The sequence below is a fragment of the Diprion similis genome, chromosome 1 (genome assembly GCF_021155765.1).
Source record: "Diprion similis isolate iyDipSimi1 chromosome 1, iyDipSimi1.1, whole genome shotgun sequence".
In the NCBI taxonomy this organism is placed as follows: Eukaryota; Metazoa; Arthropoda; class Insecta; order Hymenoptera; family Diprionidae; genus Diprion; species Diprion similis.
The window spans coordinates 1,996,347-2,009,899 of record NC_060105.1 but is presented as its reverse complement, the minus strand read 5'-3'; the positions used below and the strand labels follow the sequence as shown (position 1 = coordinate 2,009,899).

The window sequence follows — 13,553 nt, the reverse complement described above, 5'->3', positions numbered from 1 at the left end:
ATATTTGCATCACGCATTCGTTTTATATTTATTTTTAAATTGTCGGCCTAATATCAGTGCGAACGGAAGCGAGTGCAGATACAAGTATGATTGTGCTGGGAGATCAACAGCGTGATTTCAGTGCTAGAATATAAATATAATGGTTATAAGGTTCTGCCTTACACAGAATGCATGTACACAGAGAAATAAAAATTGTTTTCGCTAAACATTAGTCATTTTTTAAATTGATATTCAAGATTTTTATTAAACGTCTGAATTTGTACTCTTTAATATTTACAAGTCATGCAAAAAATTCTTGTTCGTCGTGTCTCTCATCGTAAAAAGTGCCTCATTTTATGGGCTAGGGAGAATGATTTCTAAAATGAAATTTCACTGGACAAAGGAGAAAAAATTTCACCTACCAAGCAGCAGTGTGATCACCGTTCTGGCAGGAAGGAAGGACAGCTTGTTCCTTGATGAAGGTTGGGATGATGGGGATTAGTGGGCCTGGTGCCAGTGGCGTACAGCTGTTGTTGAAAGTTATGATACTGCTGGGCGTAGTTAGGGTCTGATGTAGGTGGAACGGCGCCAGCGATAAGCGGGCCGCCTTTAAAGCCGCCACTAGCCATCTCCATATTCGGATGTATTGGATGACTAGGCCCCCGCGGCCTTATCCGCATGACGACACCCGGGTTCCCAGGCACATTATACATCTGCGGCTGGTTAGCCTGATTCGGCATAACGTCACAGCCGAATTGCTTGTTGCCAAAATCCACCCGACTTCCGCTAAACAAACCGGCAGGCCGCACGTGCATCGCGAGGTTCTGTGCCTGATGCATGGGTGGTCGCATTTGACGGTAGTTTCCAGGCTGAAAGCCAGTCGGCCTCTGAGGCCTCCCAACCCTCGGATAAAAATTCTGCAAATTTTGTGGGTTGCTGGGCAGGAAGCGCTGATTCTGGGGGTTCACGAATCCCTGGAGGAAGTCGAGGCTCGGTGGAGGCCTCGGGCCTCCTTGGCAAGGATTTGGCTTCGCAGCCGGTAGGTACTGGATCGTGTTGGGAGCCCCGGGTTTCACATGAACATTTGTGCGTGTGTTGCTGGGATCTGCTAATCTGGGTACGCCGCGGGATTCCCCGTGGCAAGTCGAGGCCGGACGCATTGCGGCATATCCAATCGTACGGTCACCCGGCGCTCTGTTGGGAATCCCCAAGTTTCCTGCAGGCCTGGGTGCAGGAGCCGGGTTATATCCGGCTGGTATGCAGTTGGTGCACTTGGTGGAATCCCCATACTCCTCTTCCGACGATGGGGCGTTCATATTTTGCATGGGATTCGCGCAGCCCTGCGGGAGCTTCTGCGTTGGCATGCGGACCGGCTTTCTGGAGCACCTCTCGCCCGGTTTGCTGTTTGGTGTACCGTTTGCTAGTAGCTGGCTCATTTGAGCCAGTGATGTGATCGGGTCGAAATGGCCCGTACTTACGGACCCCGGAGTATTCAGCTGACAGCCATTGACGATGTTCGGGTTAAGTGGAAGGTTTTCGTGCTCCCCTCTGATGTGCATGTGGTCTCTACCGCTGCCGGAAAAGTCCGGAGCACTCGACTGCGATGGGGTTTTGGGCTCGTTTGACTGCCTTTTGTTCGAGGAAGGAGAAGAGTTCTGCGGCTTCGGAGATTCCGGTACTGCCCTCGACCGCCCCATGCCGTCAATTAGACTTTGGCCGTAAGGTGTTACTGGGCTGTTCTGACTGCTCGGCATTTTCCCATTGCCAGCCTGCATGGTGGTCGAAGATTCGAAGCCCCTGTACCCCGGGTTACTTGTGGGAGTACGAGGAGTCCGAGGGCTCAGGAGTGGACCGGCGAATCCACGATCACTCGTCTCCGTCAGAGGACTCGCCACCTCCGACATGCCGATTGTGGAGCATTGATTGCTATCGGTATCTGACAGCATTCGGGTTTTGCCGGTGTTACTGGAAGAGGAGTAAATTGTTCAATGATCACCTCATTTCCAACTATTATCACTCTTATGAAAATTTGATGCACTTACGAAGACGAGTTGGTATCTTTCAGGCTTGTGTTCGGCTGCTTTTGTATGTTCAGCTCCTGGTCCTGGAACGTATTGAGGTATTGTATTTGTTGGGGGACTGGCACTGGCATCAGATTTGCTTCCTTGGTACCCGCAGCAGACCCAACTTTCTCCCGCTGTTCCTGACTGACCGATTGTAAAGTCTGACAGAGTATGTCATCCACTGTGAATCAAAACGGACATATGAGAGAAGGGAAGAGACGATTAAACATTCAGAATTTCGAATGACTTATATTCGATATGCGAATGAACTTGCAGTGAACTTACCGCTCGGTGAATGGCCAGATGAAAAGTCGATGGAGTCTTCCTGCGTCGAAGTTGGACCAGGACTGAATGCCATAAGGTGCGGGTAAGACGCCGGTGTTCCAGGGTTACTGTAGTTGAAAGGTTTGCCAATAGTGGGGCGAGCATTGCCAGCGTCAGAATTCGGGGGCTCCTGAGTAATCGGACTCTCTGCTGGTAAGAATCCTGACCTTTGGCTAACGGAGGGAATATACCTGCCGCAATCGGCTGGTGAATTGACACCTGAGTAGCCGCGAGGTGAGGGGAGAGATAAAGTGCTGGTTGGGTTGTTAGGGGACGATGGGTTTGAACTTTGCAAGGTGATAGGCACGCTCGCTGGTCTCGTTGATTGATGGTAAGGGGGCGGAGGGCCCTGACCTCTTGAACTGGCTGTTAGACTTCCATCATTCGATGTCACTGCAGTAAAATTGTCAGCCGCTACCTGAACGGCGTTATTAGTTTGGGCTCAAACATGTTTTCATTCGATCCAAGAAAATGTCAAATATTACTTTACCTTAGCCTTCGGCTCGAAAAGCTGGCTTTGAATCTTGTCCCAGTCGACACTGGACGCAATCTCATCCAGGGAATTGTCGGATGACGAATTTTCGCCACTATGTCCGAATGGCTGCGGCTGAGTGCTTTGCGCTGAGGCCAAGGCTGATCCATCGGTCTCTTCCTTCCGATCGGAAAATAGTAAAATTTGCATCTTTCGTATCGTGGCCAACTGCTCTTCTCGATGCTGACGTTGTTGCGGAGTCAAATTTTCGTCGGGTACTTTGACTCCGTGCAACGAAGGCTGCAAGCTGCTAGGACTTGAGCAAACATTGTCGCCGACCGAATGGGGACTGGGCAGAGAATTCACTGGATCAAATAAAAGCCGAATGTTTTAAATTTACAAATTAAATTTACACCCTGTAAGCACGTAATGTGGTGATAGAGCTGGATATTCAGATAGACAACAAATTCAAACTTCAGCCACACGTACATACCTACATTATTGATGGTATCGTCGATCGATGATTCGGTATTACCATATATGGTATTACCTAAGGATTTTTCACTGTTCGAGTTTCGAGAGTTAGTTGCAGACTGTTCGTTCCGAAACGGTGAACGACTCAGATTTTGATCTGCCAATTCTGGAGTTTGGCGGGTCAAGCTGTTGGAGCAGGTTTGTTGATTTTTTTGACTGTCCGTAGGAGCATTGAAGTTAGTAAGCCATTCAGGAGGTTGTTCAGCCTTGTTTCCCTTGCTTGGATGTTTCTGAGGTGGAAAAAAATGAAGAACGAAACACTTTTGCGATACTCTGCGGATAATGTAACATTTGGAAAAAAAAACTCCATAATCATACCTCGAGAAAGTGTTTTGTCCCCGTTTGTGCACAGTGGTAAGCTACAATTGATGAAAACTGGCCTCGCAGAACAGCTTCGGCACTTTTATTCGCCATCATCGTAGAGAAAACAAATATCCGACTCTGTTGTTGCATGAATTGGGATTCCCCTATATCAGAACCATCGCGATCATACCATCCCCCGAGCGTATTGGAATCCGGCTTCGGCGCAGAGGGTTCTTATAAAGAAAAGATTGAACGACGCGATATTAAAAATTGCAAATTAGACATGGTAGGCACTTACCACTGGATAATTGGCAACTACAAGGAAAAGCACCGTTTTCTTCTTTTTTTGGAATCAACACTTGTTGATTATTCGTTCTGTTTGTGCTTTTTCTAATTTTTTTATCTCCACTTGAGTTTCCAGAAATTCCGCATGATTCTCTGACGCAGTGTTTGGAATCTTCATCAGACCTTTCTATGTTGTTACCGCTGGAACTATTTTCACTCATCTTGCAAGAATCTGCACATGGCTCTTCTTTCAAGATTATTTTCTGCACGCAATTCAAGTCGTTGACTTTTTTTTCTGATTTCATTTTCGCACCCCGTGACCTGTGAATCATCGCCAAGCTGAAAATGTCAAACGTGGGCGGGAAATTTAATTTACTTCCGACTCAATGATAATGTTAACTTTTTTGACCTGATAAGCGGAAGAAATAATTTCAGCGACGTTTCAAAATTTAGCTGTGCACATATCAATTGATTATCACGTGAATTTTTGCTATCATTGCTAATATAGAATAAATATTCGGCAATTATTTTTATTATACTTCCATAATTATTTTCATAAATAATCTCTGTTCTGACGTCCACGCACAATGTTGCAAAAAATATCGAGTCCCACTTTTCAAGTCAATAATGTGGCCGGAATTTAGTAGTTGGAAATAAATAATTTTATTTAATTGTTTTAATTGAAGGAGTTTAATTGAAACGACAACGTCAACAGGTTGTACACAAATTGATTGATACACATGCTTCTAATAAGGAAGCGGTAACAACAATCATTGTAAAACTTATTTTGGACTGATAGGGACGGTTCTTCATGAATCCTTGTAATTTTTCACCTCGCTGACAATTAATTTAAGCATCTCATTACATCTACATGATTGATTGAACTCAGTAATCCTTGCGAAATTGTTTGATGAATTATGCATAGAATTAATTTCAGGAATCAAGATGTATGATATAGGTTTATTCCACGAAAATGTGTCACCTTTGAAACAGTATAGAAATCAAATTCACACAGCAAGTTGTATCTGTTTGTAAACACGTGACTTCAAGGGTAACGTACCTTTGACATTTATCGACCGTGAGAGTTTTTTATGGTATTTATGTGTAGATACATATGTGGATGATTTCGTTGATATGTAGTGAATTATTAAAAATATGTAATTAATATTCCCTGATAATATCAAAATACGTATAAGAAAGGTGTAATTATTATTGTAAAAGAAATAAAGCCCCGAAATTGAGACGTATAAGTTTATTTTCACACGGTCGGGGTACACAACCGCCGCGGTAACCGTTGACACAAAAACTGAAAACCTCGGCTCTCGGGTACCGTCTACCCAACAGGTATGCATGTGGTTTTAGACCTGGGTTAGCCCAACGTCTTGTCATTGGCGGGGTCTCCGGGAGGGGATAAACTGGAACCCCAAATTTGGCCAATAGGGTAATGGGTAATCCTCTCATTAGGGGTAGCCGAACCGACCGATTCTAGGAATCACAGTAGTGGGGCACCCTTACTAGAAGTCGGTTGCAAAAAATTTTCTTTCAAAAATCGAACGCAACGGTTTTCGACACTCCAACATTTTCATTACTCTTACTTCCAATAATCATTTCTGCGTGGTTGAAAATACTGGCAATAAATTCCTCGTAAAACTGTGCAGAAAATTCATAACAATAGACATGCTCAAGTTCGTGGAATATCATTTACAGCTCATTATTTTCAGCGCCTTATGATTCATCGAGATTATCTTGTGCATTGGTTATGAAATCTCTTCTTAAGTTCTACTGATACGCAATAAAGTCAAAGAAAATGTGAGGAAAATGAAATTATAAAAAATGTATTGTACACAAACCAACGTTGTATGACGTTTGACATGCATACCACTAATTAATGGTCACTTTTGTCAAGGGTTGCGGGTTGGCTGATTTTCGGTTTTAAAAGTAAATTCTTTTCAAAGTCAATCGTACATATCTAATTAATTTCCCAATATTTCAATTCATGAATTCATTTTGTAACGATTGTAAAAAAAATATGTTATTCTATCTATAATTTTTCGCGGTTGATCATGAGCTTAGATATGATTATATTAGGTCAAGCAACTTCAGCGCGGTTTATTATTCCATCTAAAATCATTACAAACCATGCATGTACCACGTGACTATTTAATTAGTCATAAATATGACCGGAGTGTGCCGTTGCCTTTATGCCTTACCTCGGGAAGCCTCATCGAATGCACGCGCACACAACCAAGAATAAATTTGAACACGCATCATGTGCGCGCGCCTGGCTGCGTGGACACAAGATCAAGAAGGATGGGGGAATTCCCCCGTCCTTCTTGGAAATCGCTCCCCGTACCACGTGACCAAAATGGAGGGAATCGAAGCGAGCTGATTGGTCCGTATCCTCGGGGAAGAACCCGGAGTGCAGAATCAAGGTTATGTCGTTGACGTATGCGGAAAATATTAGTTAGTTGATAAACGGTGAGTACCACATTCAAGTCTGTAAAGTTGAAGTCAAATCGGGCATCTTTTCTTTCGTTAAAAATAATCACCGCGTTAGTTTCGTTTCTACCTTGCGCTCATGCGCCTAGGGAATAGCTCACGTTTTTTTTGTGTCGTGGATAAACGGTGTAAACGACGCAGTTTCTTTCGATTATATGTAGTGCAATCGGTGCCGCGTTCGCGTATCAATTACAATTAACCACAAAGACAAACAATCCCAAATAAACATGCCGGAAGTTTACGAAAGCTGGGACGTCTTCCAGAACTATAATCAACAGGAGGAACAGATTTGTCAGTTTCCTGATGGTAATTAGCTGAAATTATTTTTCAGATTTTTTATCATATTTTCACGACGCTACTGGGTCCAATCTTGCAACCATTCCCTAATTTCATTCTCTTTATTCATTCATTTCCATCAATTTCGCTTCGGGTTATACGAACTTGAAACTCGTTTCGTTACTCAAAACCTCTTATGTTTTCAGCCAATGTTTAATATCATGTTACTTGAATATTTCTGCTGGGATTCGTTGCTGAAATTTAGAACAAAGCTCTAACTTCAGTTTAATTTGCATGATTGATAAAAATCTGCATTTGTTCTAATCTGACATGTATATGAAAACCATTTCCTGAATACAGAAATATCTTCACCATATGCATCCACACAATGGCATATATGATCGTGCTAACAAATTCTTAATAATTCCTGGGTTACCATCTTGGACTTTGTTAGAGTACAAATTGTACAATTTTGTTATGTGATTTAGACGCAGGGTTGCGTTTCATTATTTCAGTAATAAGTGATGGCCCAATAATACAGGTACTGAGACCCATGATTCTATTAGTTCAATATCATAAAATCACAATTACCACAAATCAGACAAGACAAAGTGTACTTCGATATACCTTAGCGATTAGTTTACTGCTGATATTGTCATATGTTGTATATACAAGTTTACATCGACTGATTTATCAACAACAATTTCAAATAAATTGCCTATGATTTGTACGAAATCAAATGATATCTTGATGCAAAAATTTTAGAATTATTTGATCTGTTTTTGTGCAGTTATGATGAATAATCTAAGCTTGTTGAGTCCGAGCAACAGCTCAGTGGATTCACAATTGACCACCAGCAGTCCGTCACCGATGTCCATATTAGAATCGCCAAACCACACAATGTCGTACTTCACACTGAATAATGTGACGGGCACGAGTATGTATATCTTTTTGGCTATTTAATTCATTGGTTTCATAATATTTTATCGAAATGTGATGACATTGCTGTAATTGTACCTTCGCAGTGTTGGAAGACCGGTACATAAAAATTATCGAACAGCCGATTGACAAGTTTCGGTTCCGTTACAAATCAGAGATGATGGGAACTCATGGGAGCCTTGCTGGCGCTAACAGCTCCAACAGTCGCAAGAAGCAAGCACCTACTGTTGAGGTATAAAAAAATAATAAAGTTGCATTGCATGTGCCTGAGGAAATATTGGAATTGATCGTTTTTGCCCTCCTCATCTTTGTCATAAACTAATTATAACTCTTTCACTGATGTTCTAGCTAAAAAATTATCCAGGCAGCGCAGTTATTCGCTGTACCCTTGTAACGGCAGATCCAGACCGCAGGGGACCGCACGCTCATCGTCTGGTACGCCGGGTCGGCAATTCAGACGAAGATGATCCGCACGAGCAAAAGGTTTCACCTGAACAAGGTTTTACAGTCTCGTAAGTGAACAGTTGGATTTTTTTATTCTTAAGAACAATAGTATTTATCTTCGTTATTGTTAGAGTGTGTATTAATAAAACTTACTCTTGAATCTAGGTTCCATGGAATGGGGATCATCCACACTGCTAAAAAGCACATAAAAGATGAGCTTGTTAAAAAGAAAAGAATTATTGCTTTAGAAGAAGAAAAACGCAAAAATGTTAATGTCACATCACTGAGCACCTGCAAGGAAGCAACGGTAGTACATTTACAATTGTATAATAATACATTACCGACACATTTTATTATGTTATTCTGCACGCAAAATTATTTCCTTGAATTAGTTTACTCAACATTAAACGCAAAATTTCTGTTAAAGATTAAAATGGAAGCAGAATCTGCTCAAAAATGGATGAGCCTGAACAGTGTCGCATTATGCTTTCAAGCATTTGCCCCAAATGCTAATGGTGTACTTTGTCCTATCACAGAACCGGTGTATTCGAACCCAATTAATAATCTCAGTGAGTAAAAGTAACCATTCATTTATCATTTGGATACCAGAATTTTTTTTTATTGCTACTTTTTTTTGTTACAGAAAGTGCCCTTACGGGAGAGCTCAAGATATGCAGAATAGACAAAACTGCAGGATCGTGTGACGGTAACGAGGAAGTTTTCATGCTGGTAGAAAAAGTGGGAAAAAGTAAATATCGTCACTTATATAACTCATCCTGTAGTTGTAATCAAAATAGTGTAGAAATTGAAGTGAATGAAATTCTGAATTGAAAGATTAATCGAATTAATATTATTGTTTTTTATATATATATTTATATACATATATATTCAAATTCTCGTTTCTATGTTACAGAAAATATCGTAATCAAATTCTTCGAAATGGATGAAAATGATGTAGAAATTTGGAGCGCTTTAGGCCACTTCACAGAATTAGATGTACATCATCAATACGCGATAGTGTTTCGGTCAGTATGAACACTCAATTACTACAAATTAAATATTGATAGAATATTACCGTCAAGTTCTAAATATAAGCCAAGGTTTTTGTTATCATTGACAGCACTCGCCAAAATAGTTCTTTTTTTTTATATGTGTACCAGTCTTATGTACAGGTAACTAAGAAAAACACCCTGAACTACTATCTGATAATTGAGGGTTGGCTTTTAATTGGAACAATGCGGTATATTCATTTTGTAAATATATCACTTGTGTTTCAGAACGCCACCGTATAAAGACAAAGATATAACTGAACCGAAAGAAGTTTTTGTAAAGTTATGCAGACCGACTGACGGAGAATCCAGTGACCCTTTACAGTTCACTTATAAACCAAACAACCGCATCGGTAAGTTGCATTTGCAAGCAATATATATCAAATATATTCACTTTCATTCCCAGTCAAAAGCATTGACATGTGCTGATTCATTAACAGGTAGGAAGAGGCAGCGCATGTCTTGCGAAAGTACCGAATTGCGGACTCTACCCTCAACCAATTGCATGCAATCAGCTGAAGCCGCATCTGCTTTCAACGTACATAATTCAAATGAAATCAAGAAATTGTTGAGTGATCAGTGCCCGTCAAACGAGTTCCGGGAGTTCTCTATGAATCTTTTGGATGATGGAGGTGAATACTTGAACACCGAGACACATTATTGCTATATTCACATGTTTCAAAGATTTTTCTATCAGTAGAAATGGTGAATAAATGATGAGTTGTATATAAAATGTATAAAACTGTGTTTATCACAGAATACCGGGATTTGCTGTCGAATTTGGTAAATGACAATGAAGAATTAAAACTCGATGGACCCTTGAGAAAAAAAGTAAGCCACATTTAATTAGCCGGCTCAAAACGATAGAGAAAAAACAATTGTATAATATTTACATGGTTTCAGGAAAAGATTTCGTTTGCGGAAAATATTGTAAGAGAAATTCGGAGTATACTTAAGGGAAGTGATCCAAATGGAAAGGATCGCATACTAGCTTTGCTCAAAGAGCGCACAGTCTATGGAGATTCCCCTCTCCACTCCGCGCTAAGACACGGACAACTGAATTTGGTCAAATATATTGTAATGTTACTTGCAAACTATCCGGATTTCAAGCAAGTTGTCGACACTCAAACAAGTTCTGGTCGTGTAAGTTTCATTACAATAAATCCGTGGAAATGTTGTATTTTCAATTCACTAATATTGTTCTATATTTTAGACATGCCTAGATTACGCCGTAGAACAAAACCAACCCGCAGTAACAAAGGCTCTGCTCTTGCTTGGAGCAGATGCGAACGCGTGCGATGATCACGGTTTTTCACCGCTTCACAGGGCGGTCAAAAGTGGGTGAATTGATGCAATAATTTCTTCCCATCGAATGTGGTAATTGTTGTATACTAATCGATTATTTATGTCCCATACAGTACCAGAGGCGGGCCACTGTGTGGACGCACTATTAGAAGGAGGAAATATAAGTATCGAAACACGAGATGACGCTGGATGGACCGCTTTTCACCTAGCTGCTGAAGCCGGATCGCTACACGCTGTTAAATCTCTTGTCAAAGCTGGCGTTGATGTTAACAGCACTGATATGTCTTACGGACGTACAGCACTCCACATCGCCGTTGAAGGAGGCCACAAAGAAATCGTTGAATTCCTGTTGAAAAAGGTAGGTGGTGTTAATTTATATTGTGAGGTAAAAATAGTCGTTGAAAATCTATTTTATGCTTCTTCTAAACACTTCGTATGTCAATTCTCTACAGACCAATATCGACGTAAATAGGCGGAATTTCAGTGGCAATACCGCACTGCACAGTGCTGTTGTTAACACCGGCGAACGAGCTGAGGAGCTTTGTAAGCTTTTGCTGAATCACGGAGCGAATCCCTCGATACCTAACCATAATCGCGACTCGTCAAAAGTGAGTTTACTTTTTTTCTTTGAGAAATCTTTTGCCATCAACTAGGCTGTCAAAATCGATGAGATTACCTTGTCCCTTCGAATGTCGCGTGGCCTCGTAGATAAATATACTTTAATTGTATAAATGAAAAAACTTCTCATTTCGTCCTGTTGATCAATTTGTAGGAGTTGCGAATGACAACTGTAAAAGATGAAGCAATATCGGATGATGAAGATGATCAAGAAAGTGGTCAAACTTCGTTTGACCTCGCATCCAATAAACCCGAGGTAATTGTGTTCTCTGGAAAATTGTACGCTCTTGTGCGTGTAAAAAATTACACGGCTCTTCTAACAGCCCACTAATGGTTCACTGTCACGGCAATTATTACAGATCTTACAATTGCTTTCTGCGAGTAATATCACAATAAAAGAAGAAGTTGAGGACGAACCCGAGGAAAGTGACAGTAGTTTGTTGGACGAAAAATCCATGGCTCTTCTAGCTCCAATACTCGACGAGTCAAAGGCATGGGAAAAAATCGTCACATCTTTGGGATATGATTTTTTGCAGTCTTCGCTGAAATCTTCAGGCCCCGTCAGTCCATCGCGGATGTTATTCAACTACTTGGACGTAAGTATTTCATGACTTTATTTATCTTTGGTTTTGGCATTCGAATTATATGCAAAAATTGTATTAATTTTTCAGATACAAGCTGAAGTTTCAGTCGAGAAATTACGAACATTATTGGTTGAATTAAATGAAACTAAAGCTGTTGATATAATTGATGAGATGATTTTGAGACGGAATACATCAAGTAAAAAATAAATTTCACATCAATAACATATTGCTATTTTAAAATCAGCTAATTATTCCAAAAACTTATTTAGATAATAATAAAAGCATATCCCACATGCTGTTTGTTATAATTTCGCACGATTAATCTAAATCACTGATTAATTGATTACAATACAAAACAGTGCTAATATTGTATATACACTCAGGTTTCGCATGTGTAAGTACAGAAACAAGATATGTTAATTAAATAAAAACGTAAAATTTATATATGCCGGAGTGTGGACTGAAAAATTGAACTTTGAAAGTTATTTATAGTCTGTCAAAGTTTTTATGATTTCGAACCAATCGATGTTTCTTTTAAGTGATAAATTATCATTTTACTATTTAAAATAGCCGTATGTATAAATATTTTACTGTCAACGTATGACAACATTATTGTAACTCTTATTATTACTACATATATAGAAAAAGATTTCAAAATGATTTGCATTTAACTTGAAAATATGTAGTCCTGTCATTTATTATAAAATGTATGATGTAAGTATCTTATCATTTTTATTTACAGATCCAACGTTCGTAATTAAATATACCATTTTAATTATGTAAGAAGTGTACGAATCTCATGTACGATTTATGTACGAAAAAAGTTAAGCCGCTGTTATTATCAAAAGATTTTAGTAAGCGGTATTCCAATGTAACCAAATGATGACTTGTATTTACGCGAAAGAAAAAAAATTTGTAGGATATGTTTACAAACACTCGGCCGAGTTTCGTCCCGAAATTTACTTGATAAAAATACTATTATTCAATCTCATGAATAATGTATCATTGATATTCTAACGGAATATTGTATATCTACGTCATATGACATTGAAAATACAGAATTTTATTTTACAATTTAAGTAATCGGTCCCGTTATCGAATATGACTCCCCCATGTTTATATGTCCTTTTGAAAGTGAGTTTCTAGTTTCACCCTTCTTCGAAGCTAAAGTAAGATAAATCGCAAAACAGTAAATTTTGGCAAATCAACATCTTCTGGCCGATAATATAAACTACGTCAAGCGCGTATTATCGACTGTTGACCTCAGTTTTCGAATAGTATAGGGTACAATTACCTTATCCAATCATAATGCAATTAAAAAATTCATATCGCTCCAAAAATTGATAAGAGTAATAAATTGTATTTAAAATCTTGTAAGCAGTAAAGTTGACAAGTCATTGATAGTAACAAAATAAATTAGATGATAAGCTTTGCAAAAACACTGTGATACTTTACTTATGTTACTTGAATCAAGGAACATTTTCAACTCATTATAAGTACTAATAATTTTCATCCCGGACGTCGTTCCACCTGAAATGTAATTATGTCGAGTGAAATTACGCAATATACGAAACGCTTCCGAGTCATTCTCCTTCATTCATCATCCGAATTGATGATTTGCGCAACTTTGGTCAACATCGCTGCTGCAGACTGACGTTATTTCACTCGTAAATTCGAATTTCTTTATCACGAAAAATTACTGAAGTACAGTATCATGGCAAGCTTCTTTTTGTCTGTCCACCTGATCGGTCATTCAGGCTACTGGAGACAAATGAAATTCATAAGTTTCAAAAATGTACAGATCCCAATGAAAGATGCAAAAATTTTATACCGAGAAACCATGTTCGAGGGTAAGTCGATCGGTTCTGAATAAAAACTT

The 13,553-nt window shown here is 39.6% G+C and overlaps 2 protein-coding genes across 3 annotated transcripts; one reads left to right on the top strand and one right to left on the bottom strand.

Annotated features, from left to right (window-relative positions):
* Positions 1-228: 228 nt before the first annotated feature.
* On the bottom strand, positions 229-5,404 carry LOC124413447 (protein BCL9 homolog). The gene is made up of 8 exons (XM_046894059.1): positions 5,021-5,404; positions 3,974-4,299; positions 3,691-3,908; positions 3,332-3,602; positions 2,857-3,203; positions 2,328-2,784; positions 2,022-2,223; positions 229-1,944 (listed from the first exon to the last, which is right to left on the bottom strand). Exons 2-8 carry the CDS (start codon positions 4,290-4,292, stop codon positions 417-419), a joined length of 3,342 nt encoding a protein of 1,113 aa, XP_046750015.1. The 5' UTR covers positions 4,293-4,299; positions 5,021-5,404; the 3' UTR covers positions 229-416.
* Positions 5,405-6,345: 941 nt separating this feature from the next.
* Positions 6,346-12,332, top strand: LOC124405498 (nuclear factor NF-kappa-B p110 subunit). 2 transcript variants are annotated; one of them, XM_046880442.1, is made up of 19 exons: positions 6,356-6,438; positions 6,621-6,765; positions 7,526-7,672; positions 7,761-7,906; positions 8,023-8,186; positions 8,284-8,425; positions 8,546-8,687; positions 8,762-8,866; positions 9,032-9,143; positions 9,396-9,520; positions 9,608-9,799; positions 9,925-9,998; positions 10,071-10,310; positions 10,381-10,504; positions 10,586-10,830; positions 10,925-11,080; positions 11,245-11,346; positions 11,450-11,686; positions 11,762-12,332. In XM_046880442.1, exons 2-19 carry the CDS (start codon positions 6,687-6,689, stop codon positions 11,879-11,881), a joined length of 2,652 nt encoding a protein of 883 aa, XP_046736398.1. In that variant the 5' UTR covers positions 6,356-6,438; positions 6,621-6,686; the 3' UTR covers positions 11,882-12,332. The 2 variants fall into 2 exon arrangements, with proteins under 2 accessions (XP_046736406.1, XP_046736398.1); XM_046880450.1 differs by lacking the exon at positions 6,621-6,765 and having other exon boundaries at positions 6,346-6,438.
* Positions 12,333-13,553: the final 1,221 nt, after the last annotated feature.